We start from the raw sequence: 10,888 nt of genomic DNA, 5'->3' as shown, positions 1-10,888 counted from the left end.
GTTGGGGGCATCCACGGCGGGGCGGAGTCCATGGGGGGTGGGGCCCACCGGGGTCAGCGAGTCCATGGGGGTGGGGGGCAGCGTCTACCGGGGACGGGGATGGGGGGACCACGGGGGTAGGGCCTGGGGGTGGAGTCCACGTAGATGAGGGTAGCCACTGGGGGTGGGGTATCCACAGGGGCGTGGGGGGGAGCGGGAGGAGTCCAAGGGGGCGGAGTCCACCGGGGGCTGAGGGGGTCCATCGGAGAGGGGTGGGCGCAGGCTGGACCGGGCTGCGGTCCCCCCACAGATCATCGCCAAGAGGGGCAGCGCCTACATCCTCAGACACGTGCCTGCCCTGCACCGCGAGCAGCGCGGCCTGAGCCCCCGGGAGGCCGAGCTGCGCTTCATCCGGGAGGCCTGCCGGCTGGAGGACGTCCCCGTGCACTTCTTCAGGCTCTACAAGGTCCCTGCAGGATGGGGGGGCACGCCTCCCCAGGGCCAGGACAGGCCGAGCCACCGGGACCCACCAGGATGGAGGAGGGGGTGCCAGTGTCCCCACAGCCGTCCTGGGACCATGACCCTGACTCAGGCCAGAGGGGAAGCGGGAGGAGGCCTGGGGACCCCACTTCAGCCTGCAGACTCCCCGATCCACCAGTGAGGGTCGGTGGGGAGGTCCAAGGGCCTGGACCTCACTGACATCCGTGTGCCTTTAGGGTAAGAAGGAGGACCGACCCACCGTCGTCCTGGGCCTGACGCTCAGAGGGGTGCAGGTCTTCCAGGTGACTGCAGGGGCCCTCTCACCCTGCCCCCACCCCGCCCCAAGCGCTGGCCTTGCCCGTCCCCTGGCTGACTGTGGACGCGGCCAACCCTGCTGTCTTGCAGGAGGTGAACCGCACCCCACACCTGCTCTATGACTTCCCCTGGCCCCACGTTGAGAAGCTGGCTTTTCTGGTGCGTGTCCGAGGGGGTTGTTAGGGGGTGGACCTTCGCCCCCAGGGGAGCCTGGCAGACGCTTGTCCTAAAGGGTGTTGACCAGGCACGCCATCGCCCACGAGTGCAGGCCCAGCCTGAGGTCTGTGTCTGGGAGGGGGGTCTTGGAGACGGCCCGCCCTGGAAGCACCCTCCTGAGGGGCCGGCTACCCAGTTCTTGTCACCAGGAGGACTTCTGCCTCCTGGGTGGGGGCAATAAAGGAGTCAGGAGGGGCCACGGACACCCTGCCCCAGGGGCTCCACTTCTAGACCTCACGGCTGGGCCTGGCACCCGGCGGGGGCGGAGGGTGGGCCCTGGGGGTGGGCTGGCCATCGGCTCCTTCTCAGGCCTCAGGCGCCCCACACGCCGTGGGCCTAGGGGTCCGGACTCCCCCAGCCCAACGCAGAGGGCTCCACGTTACAGCTGCTCTCAGCCCCCACTCCCCGGCCAGGGGAAATCGAGGAGCGAGGCAGAGACCGGGAGGGAGCCTCCCAGCCCCAGGCCTGGCGGTCCCCCGCCTGGTTTCCTTCTGAAGTCACAGCCGGGACTCCTCTCTGCTCAGGGCGAGAGGTTCGAGCTCTGGCCGCACGGGCAGCCCGCAGCCCGGAGGCTCGTGTACCACACGGGCTGCGCCTGGCGCTCCCGCCACCTGCTGCGCCTGCTCCGCACCAGCCACCAGCTGCACCTGGGCCTGCAGCAGGCGCGCCAGCAGCTGCAGCTGCTCGAGGAGGCGGAAGGTGGGTGCCCTGCGCACGAGCATGCGCGGTGCGCCTGTGTGCGTGCGCCCAGGCTGAGACGCGAGAGCCTTGGGGCAGAGAGGACAAGGCCTGTTGACAGCTTCCGCCTGGGTTCCGGGCAGTGACGGCGGACACGGGGCCCCTGGTCTCTGGTCCTGGGCGGTGCCAGTGGACACGGCGGGCCCTGGTCTCGGGTGGCACCTCCCTCCCCCCCCCACACACCTCGGGGGAGGCCTAGGCTCTCAGGGCCTGGCGGCCGGCTGGACCACGGGGCCTCCCTCCAGCGTGCAGCCCCTCCGCTCCCGCGTTGTTCTCACGGCCGCTGCCCTTCCCCGCCCAGAGAAGCAGAGCTACCGGGAGTCCTACGTCAGCGACGCGCAGGACGGCAACCGGGACGCGGAGGCGGCGGGCAGCGGGGACCACGCGGGGGCAGACCTCTCGGCTGGCAGCCGCGGCAGCTCCCACGCACCGGCCTTCGAGGTCGACCCCCAGTGGGCGGGCCCCGCGGAACCCGGGGAGATGTCGGTGGACGAGCCCGAGTGGGTCGCGGAGCTCCCCACAGAGGAGCCCCCCCGCAGCCCGAGCACCAGCCGGAGCAGCCCTGGCACAGCTGGCGGCGGCAGAGGTGGGCGCGCGGGGGGCACCCGGGGCCAGGGGACACAGAGCCTGCCGCCCGGCTGGACCACCGCTGTGGGCACTCCTGGAGGCCAGGGCGTGCGTGACCCTGGTTCCTGGGCACACGGTCACATGGGAGTCCCTGCACCAGGGGCCGACGGGGAGGGGCATGGAGGACCCAGCTCCCTGCAGCCACGGAGGGCAGCCCCTGCCCTCCTGTAGCCAGTCCCTCCTAGGGACCCCGGCCGGGCCAGCGCCCCTCGTTACAGACCCCACCGAGGGAAGGCGTTCCACCAGCTCTCTCTCGCTGCCCCCAGGGTTAGGAGAAGCCGTGTGAGGGGAGGCCACTGATCGTACTCCGCCACTTGTGGGAGTCCCAGGACCCACCCAGCTTAGCGTGGTCCTGGTCCTCAGAGATGCTTCCGCAGTAGGTCTGGGAGTGGGGGCCCTGAAGGGGTCACCCCAGGAAGGTTACACAGACTCTGCCAGTCCCTGGGCGTCTGTAGCACCTTGGAGAGTGGACATGATGGGTGCAAGGGCCCGGCCACCCAGGTCCACCTAGAGGCACCCAAGGTTAGGCAGGGGCACCCAGCACCACCCAAGGCCACCCAGTCACTCAGGTCATCTGGGGTCACCCAGCATCATTCAGGATCACCCAGTGCTACCCAGGGTCACCTAGGGCCACCCAGCATCATTCAGGATCACCCAGTGCTACCCAGGGTCACCTAGGGTCACCCAGCATCATTCAGGATCACCCAGTGCTACCCAGGGTCACCTAGGGCCACCCAGGGTCATTCAGGATCACCCAGTGCTACCCAGGGTCACCTAGGGCCACCCAGGGTCACACAGCGGGTTTGGGTCAAGCCACCCTGTCCACTTCACCTTCTGAGTGTCTGGCCCTCCGGTAAAGGACAGACTGGCCTCCATCCCCGAGGCGTTGTCCGAGCGTGTGGTCTGTGATCCAGCGTGAGCAGTAATGTCAGTAATAGTAATGTGGCGTCTTCCTGGATGTCAGAACTTGGACAACCTCAGCAGCCAGTGTGGAAGGACGGGCAGCGGGAACTGGCAGGCCGGTGTAGGGGTAGGGGGACTCCTGGGGGGCCATCTGAGGGGAGGAGCCCAGGTCGCCCACAGAAACCATCATTTCTTAAAGGGGCTCTGACCCCTCACATGGGGAACACAGACTGCCGCTCTGCGACCCCAGGCCTGGGGGGGGGGGGCGTGTGAGCCACAGACGTGCCCAGTCTGATCTCCAAGGTGGGTCCCAGGGGTGGGCCCCCCTCTGCCGGGAGCACGGGGGTGTCCCCAGGCCCTGCTCACACCCCCTTCCCCCGCAGCCTCCCCGCAGCAGCCACGGGCCGTGGTGCAGGTCACGCTGGTCAGCATGAGGGCCCCGAGCACGGAGGCCACCCTGCACCAGGTCAGTCCCTCCGTGGGCCAGGCAGCCGGCTCTCCCCCTGCTCTCCAGTCAGGCCAAGGGCCCCCCAGAGGGCCCACAGGAGACTTGGTGGGCAGTGGAGGGCAGGTGAGGCTTTGGGCCACAAGGCAGGTGGGGGACTGAGAGCTTGGCCTGGAGTATGGGGGTCTCCCTGGCTGCGCGCATTAGTTAAGGGGGGCGGGAAGTGGAAGGGAGCCGGACCGCGATGGGCCATCTACAAGACAGCCTCGTGGTCTCTGCCTGCAGATCCTGGAAGCCAAGGCGGCAGCTGGACACGCAGACCAGCACAGCCGAAGCCTGGACCACACACGCCCCGAGCCCACCCCACGCCCGGCACCCCGCAGCCGTGCCCTCGGCCGAGCGCTGGACCCCAGGCGGAGGGGCTCCGTGAAGTCCCTGTCCCCCCGCAGGCTCCAGCAGGACCAGCTCCCGGAGTTTGTGGTGTAGACGCCTCCGGGGGCTGCTTCAACACCGCAGGGCTTGGTCCACACCACCCACTCCACCTGCCTGGGGCTCTGTCGCTGCAGCCCAGTTCCGTCCACTCGGGGATCCGCCCACCCCCGGCTCAGTACCTCTGTCTGTCCGAGCCGCCCCCCACCCAAGGCCCCCACCTCCCCAGCCGCATTGAACGCAGCCTCTGGCTCTGCCCCCCTTCACCTGCAGACGTGTGGGCCAGCTCTGACCGCCAGGCCTGGAGGTGCCCAGCAGGCCTCACCTGCCCTGCCGTGGGGACCACGGCCAGTCTGAGCTCCTTGCATCCGCGCCTCCAGGAGGCAGAAGCCAAAGCTTGGGGATCCGGTCCCCGCTCAGTGGGGTGTGCGCTGACCCCACCCTGCAGGGAAGGGGTCTTAGCAAGCTTCCCAGGAGCCTGGAGCTCAGGGTCACTGTCGTGGTCCCACTGGCCACAGGCTCCCCGGCCCACCCTGTCTGCAGCGCCTGCCACTCACAGTCCTGGGCCCGCTGGACAGAGGCCCCTGGGGGAGGCGTGGGCCCAGCTGCGTCAGCCCAGACCCCTGGCAGACCCCACCCTGTCTGCCGTGTGTACACAGGAGTCACTGGGCCTGGAACCGTGGGGCTGCGTGGACACTGGTCCCAGGAGCTCTTGAATCTGGCGACAGGAAGTGGGAGGGGCAGGCTCAGCCACGGTCCCCTCCGAGGGTGCGGAAGGAATGTTCCAGAAGGAAGCCTTGAGTGTCCTCCTTTCGCGTCTCAAGTCAGACTCTGAAGGAGCTTCCCCCACCACCTCCAGCCCCAGTGTCCGTCCAGCCCGAGGCCGTCTGGATGGCAGGCAGCCCTGGCGTCTGGTCGGGTCAGCCCCGGTCACCCCAGGGCCCATTTGTGGCCACCGCCCCCTCCCTGCATCAGGAGGCCAGGTGGGAGGTGGGGGAGATGGAGTGAGGCCTCCCCCTGAGCTTCACCACCTCCTCGCTTGGCATCCACCGGTGGCTGAATGCTGAGTGGAGCTTCACAGGGATTTCTGGAAAAGCACGCTGAGAGCCTGACCCTCGCTGGAGGCTCACTGTGGGTGACTGAGAGGTGGGTGAAGCCCAGCGTCCTGCCTGGTCGGGCCCACCGGGTGAGGGGCACTGGGAAGGCGGGCTGTAAGTGTGCTGTCCCCGTCAGAGTCAGGGCGCTGCCCCCGGGCTGAGACACGGCCCCCGCCATCCCACCCGGAGGGCCCTGCGTGTGTGGGCCCTTCGTGAAGCCATCCACCTGAAGGCCGGTGCAGAGGGGCTGGGCTGGGCCCAGCTGGGGCAGGGGCTGGCCTCGCGCTGCCGTTCTATTTTCCCAGACATTCTGGTGCACGTCTCACCTGCCTCCTGATCCCAGATGGGCCCCTGCCTCCCTTCCAGAGGCTCTGGGGGACCATTCTGGACAGGTGGGACTCCACGGGCAATGCCAGCCTGAGGCAGGTGACAGGCACCTGGGTGCAGGCAGTGTGGCTTAACCCACTACAGGTCCTCCGGCCTCCCCTTTGCACCCCTCCGCCTCTTTGTCTGGTTGCACTGACCTGTGTGGTTCCAAGCGCTGTGCCCGAGATGGCACCGTCCCCCCAGTTCAGGATGGAACCGAAGCCCAGGGGGCAGAGGGTGCAGCCCAGTCTTAACTGGGCCTCTGGGTCCTTTCTGTGAAAAGGGTCTTGTTTGTGCACACACCGGGCACAAAGAGCTGCATGCTGGCCCGTGTCTGCACCTGGACGGCCCGTGCTGGGTGGGCAGGGAGGCGCGGCCACACCGGTGCCCCGTTGCCCTGCTGAAGGTTCCTGGGCTTCACCCTGTGAGGAACCAACTCTGTGTGGCGGGAGGAGCTTGGCAGGAAGGCCAGCCCTCGCCACTGGAGCTCACGTTGATCTATTTCCTTTTCTGAAGAAGTGTGACAAGAAACCCACCCTCAGCTATGGTCTGCAGTTGCTGAAGGGGCTGGCCAGCAGGGTGGCTGGGCCAGTCAGGGCAGCCTCACCCAGGAGGTCAGGTGCAGCCGGGGAGGTGGCACACGGGGGCAGCCCTCCCAGCGCGCAGCATGGTCAGCACCAGGGTCCACTATGGAGCTGGACCTCCGGGGCTGCCCATCAGTCCTGGGAGCAGGGGGTGCCCACGAGCCCAGCTGGGCTTCTGCAAACAGGGCTCCCAAGGACACCCAGCCTGTGGCCACACGAGCAGGTGACGAGGACGGAGAGGCAGGGCCTGGAGGACGGGGCGGGGCACCCAGAGCCCTCAGGTGGGGGCGCAGCCCCGCTTCTCTGCGAATTCCCCAGGTCACACTGGGACGGTCCTTGTGGTAGGACACGAGGCCATATCTGCCCTGATCCAGGGTCTTTCTTCCTTTAAAGGAGCTCGTGGGAGCAAGAGCCCAGCCCGATGAACTGCTTTGCTGTCGCGCAGGGCTGAGCGTCAGGCTGGGGCCAGGACCCACACACACCTCTAGGCGTGCCCGCGTGTGCACACGAACGCAAGCACATGTGATGAGTGGACACGGAGCAGAGGAGGGACGCTCCCTTTAGAGCTCCCGCCCCAGCGCGTGGAGTGGGGCGGCCAGCACAGGGCGCTGTGGCCGGGGGGGCGGGGCTGCCTGCGGAGGGGGCGTGTCTGAGCTGAGGGGCGTGTCCCAGGGCGGGGCCTGTTGGGAGAGGCGTGCTGTGGCCCTGGGGGCGGGGCTGCCTTGTAGGGGGCGTGTCTGGGCGGAGGGGCGGGCCCCGGGGCGGGGCCTGTTGGGGAACAGCGCATCCAGCCTGCCCTTCTTGTTACCCTGATCCAACCAAGCCTGGCGGAGGGTGGCCAGCGCCAGGGCCCAGGGAGGCCGGCCCAGCACCCTGTGCCCTCGCAGACGGACGCACCGCTGCTGACCCGGAAACCACCAGAGCTCCGTTCCTATTTCTGCGCTCCCTCTGGGCCTTGTGGAGACGCAGAAAACTGCCCAGTGTCCACTCAGCAGCAGGCTGAGTGGTGGTTGGGCAAATACAGGATGGTCGGAGGCCGGGAGGGGCCTCGCTGTGGTCTCCAGCCCCTCCCGCAGCGGCCTCCCTCCGTCTCTGCCCACCAGGGGGCAGCAGAAGGCCAGGGCTGGAGCAGGAGAGGAAGAAGGGTTCTTCAGGACATCAGAGAAACCGGCCTTTCTTTTTGCCTAAATTAGAGCAACGGCCTTTCAGGCAAAGCAGATACTGGAGAGACCCAGGAAGACAGCTGTGAGTGGTGGACGGGCTGTGGTCTTCCCAGAAAGCCATCAGGGCTGCGGGTGGACCGACCCTGCCACCCGAGGGCTGTGCGGGCCCCAGGGCTGTGGCGGGGGGCTCCCACACATGCCTCCCTCCACACTTGTCAGGACGGACAGGGAAGCCCCCAGGTTCCCTCTGGACCCTGAAGCCTGGGCAGATGGCTCAGCAAGTACAGGCCGGATATGACCGCAGCTCCTCCAGCACTGCCAGCTCGCTTCTGATGGAGGCAGAGTTCACACCAGCGGGTCATCCTCACGAGAAACCCGAGGGCTTGCTCAGGGCTCACTCCCGGGCCAGCCACCAGCTGCTGGGGCCGGGGTACCTGCATGCTGACGGTTCCCGTCCATTTCCCCAGGGGACTCGGCTCCCCAGGGTGCCGCCCCAGGGGAGAACCGGGAGGCGTCCCCCAGCTGTGCTCAGGGGGCTCTGGGGGCAGCCACCGCCCACCCAGGGCTCCTGCGGCACAGACTCCCCAGGGCCAGCAGGCGGGGCAGGCGGGCTGACCGCCGGGCCGGCAGGGCTGGGCCTTGGGCCCCGCTGGCATGTTCCCGTGGTCACGCCATTTGGAAAAATTTGCAGAACCAGGACTTTTCTAACCGTTAAGTGACTAGGCCAGCTGTGTCTCCACCTAGCTTGCATTTCATGACCCTCCCCATGGCCACGGTTTGGCAGGAAATACCCACAGGGTTCACAGGGACCACCAGGAGGACCCCCTCGCCACAGGCTTGGCCAGGGGATCTGGGTCATGTCTCGTGAGGACCTTGACCTCCAGTGCCGGGCTGGAATGGCAGGAAGGCAGGCCCTCCCGTGGGGGTGAAGGCGGCTGGCCCAAACCTCAGCATCAGGAGACTCAGGAGAAAGAGTGTTTTCCTGGGTCAAGGACTCGTCAAGGACACACCAGAAACGGTGGGGGTGTGGTCGGACAAAGTGGTGGAATGCTGTGCTTATTTGTGCTATTCAAAGGCTTTTTAGAAGCTTTGACGTTGTGACCTGATGGTGTCGAGGTTTTCTGTGTCTGCGTAGCCCGTTCTCTTCCCGCAGGAGGCCGTCGCCCTCTGTTTACTCACGTGAGGTCAGGCGGCAGGCCCAGACCCCCGGACCCACCAGGACCCCGTCTCTCAGACAGGATGGGTCTCAGTGCCCTCTGCTTCCTGATGCCCCACAGGGCTGGATTCCCATTAACACAAACCCCGCTTTCCTCCAAGAGCAAACGTAGAAACATACCCACCATTCATAGACCTCGGCCACTGGGAACGGCCACGGTGCCTTAGGAAGCTCATGGGCATGGCTGGAGGTGGGGGCTCGGGGAGGTGGGGTGGGGTGGGGTGCGTCACAGGACTTGGGCGCCAGGCGGGCAGCTCTGCCTGGCGCTGGGGGAGCGTGTCCAGGAGGCAGGTTCCCCAAAGTGATGAAAAGGCCCTGAAGCGGGTATCGGCAGCCTGAGGGCGGGCAGTTCCTCCCTGGACCGTCCCTGCGTCAGATCCCCCCGGGACGGCAGGACGGGGGCACCTGGGTCCAACGGGAGGTTCGGTGGACACTCCTGCCCTGGGTGTTCGCTGTGCTGTGTCCCCGTGGAGGTGCACTGGGAGGGTCACTCAGAGCCTGGCCCAGGGCCACGCTGTCCCCCAGGGGCACAACCGCCTCGGCATCCCAGCCCCGAGCGTGTTCCGTGGGCGGCTTCTTGGCCCTGCGGGGCCTGAGGTGGCCTGTCCCCATCTCCGGGCACCCGCAGCCCCAGCTCCCCCTCCGCAGCAGACGCAGGACCGGCAGCAGTCCTGCCTGGGAAGGCTTCCGATCCACCCCCAACGCCTGGTCCCACTAGCGGGATTCCGAGCCTTGGCCAGCAGGCGAGCAGCTGCGTGAGAACCAGGCTCCCTGGAGTCACTTCCACCCGCTTAGGGCCGAGCCTTGAAGCCCTCAGGGCACGTGTCAGAGCTGTGGGCGGATCTCAGGCTGGTACCCTGGCGGGGCTAGGGTCCTAGGATCTGCAGTGCCAGGAAGGCCTGTTCCTCAAGCCCCCCACCTCTCATCCACACCCGCTGCTCACACCCCACCGGACACTCCTGGGCGTGGACCATGCAGGCGCTGAGCCCGGGTCACGGCCCTGCAGGAAGTCAGGCAGGATCACGCCCGCCGTTTCAACGCCATTCTGGGCAGGAAGGCCACCGTCACGTGAATCGAGGGACGTGGAGGCCAGTCTACTTGCCACATTACTGAGTTCTCACCGTTGTAGAAAACTGTCTCCGTGGCTGCACTGCTCATGACGCCTGAGTTGCGGACACGAAGCTCCCGTGCTGCTCTGCTTCCGCAGCCACATTTGTGGCGATGCCGCACACAGAAGCACGGCCCCGTAGCCCTTTCGTGTAAACGGTCCCGTCTCACTGATCCGCCTCCCGTCGAGCTGATTGTCTGTATTAAAAACCGCGAGTGCAGACTGGTCCCTTCAGTCCCAGCCCCGCCCCGCCACTGGGGCCCCCACCCCGGCTTCCTCTGTCCCGGTGCCCCTGTCTGCCCGCTGCCCTGAGTGGGCCTGGCCTGCTGGCCACCAGCTGGGCGAAAGCACAGCCTGGAACAGCAGCAGGAGGGCTGGGAGACTGGCCAGTGACCTCGCCCTGGGCCCGGCCCGTCGAGCCCGGCAGTCTCGGGCTGGTAGCTTCCGTCAGGGCCCCGCTGGGCACACCCGCACCCAGACAGTCTCAGACTGAAACGCTTTCCCCGACACTCAGCGGGGACAGGCTGGACCCAGGACGCACTGAAGCCGTTTGGGCCACCTGGGCCGCCATCGTCCATGATGGCTCCAAGCCTGTGTGGGCCTCATGTCCACGCCAGAACCCACTGCAGGCCCAGGCTGGTGGTGTCTGCGATTCCTCCGGGCAGCCCCCTTCCGCCCCCAGCGCTGCCCCTCCGGTCCCCAGGGAACCGTGTCCTGGCGGCCAGGACACGCAGGAAGCAGCCCTTGGCTGTCCCCTCCAGCAGCCGCCACCCTCCCATCATGGGAGCCCCAGTGGGGTCCAGCCTGAGACACTGGGGGTCACTGTGGAGAGGAGCCCCCCGGGCTGAGCCAGCGTGTGCTCCCTTCCCAGAGGTGCTGGCTGTGCCAGGCGCTGACCTGGGCCCACGGCAACCCACCCCCGAGCAGCCACAGCATCTCTGCCCGGCCATCAACGTTTCACTCCATCACTTTCCCGTGAAGAAAAGGGTGCAGATCTGAACCAGAGTGGGACTCCATCCGGCTCTCAGATCCCTCTGTCCCAAGCCTGGCAGCCCTTGTGGGGAGGGGTTTCTTCCCACCTGTGCTCCCCTCCCCCCTCCCCTTCCCCTTCCCCTCCTCCCATCCCACCCCCCTCCCCCTCTCCCTCCTCCCTCCACACTCACCCACCTCCCTCTCCCTCCTCCCTCCTCCCTCACCCCTCATCCTCCTCCCTCCACACTGA

The 10,888-nt window shown here is 67.3% G+C and overlaps 1 protein-coding gene and 1 long non-coding RNA gene across 2 annotated transcripts in view; both read left to right on the top strand.

The window, feature by feature from the left end:
* Window positions 1-2,526, top strand: part of FRMD1 (FERM domain containing 1) — a 7,903-nt gene extending 5,377 nt beyond the window's left edge. The window contains exons 6-9 of the mRNA XM_040238764.1: window positions 290-445; window positions 696-761; window positions 1,515-1,689; window positions 2,030-2,526. Of these exons, the coding sequence (XP_040094698.1) occupies window positions 290-445; window positions 696-761; window positions 1,515-1,689; window positions 2,030-2,526 (894 nt within the window). The remainder of the gene's footprint in view (window positions 1-289; window positions 446-695; window positions 762-1,514; window positions 1,690-2,029) is intronic.
* A 5,427-nt stretch (window positions 2,527-7,953) lies between these two features.
* LOC120863005 lies at window positions 7,954-9,886 on the top strand. Its single transcript, XR_005720902.1, has 2 exons — window positions 7,954-8,748; window positions 9,207-9,886. It is a non-coding gene; the product is annotated as an uncharacterized LOC120863005 (long non-coding RNA).
* Window positions 9,887-10,888: the final 1,002 nt, after the last annotated feature.

The sequence above is a fragment of the Oryx dammah genome, unplaced genomic scaffold (genome assembly GCF_014754425.2).
Source record: "Oryx dammah isolate SB20612 unplaced genomic scaffold, SCBI_Odam_1.1 HiC_scaffold_4, whole genome shotgun sequence".
NCBI classification, from domain to species: domain Eukaryota; kingdom Metazoa; phylum Chordata; class Mammalia; order Artiodactyla; family Bovidae; genus Oryx; species Oryx dammah.
The sequence above is the reverse complement of the archived record's forward strand: the minus strand, read 5'-3'. Positions and strand labels throughout refer to the sequence as shown.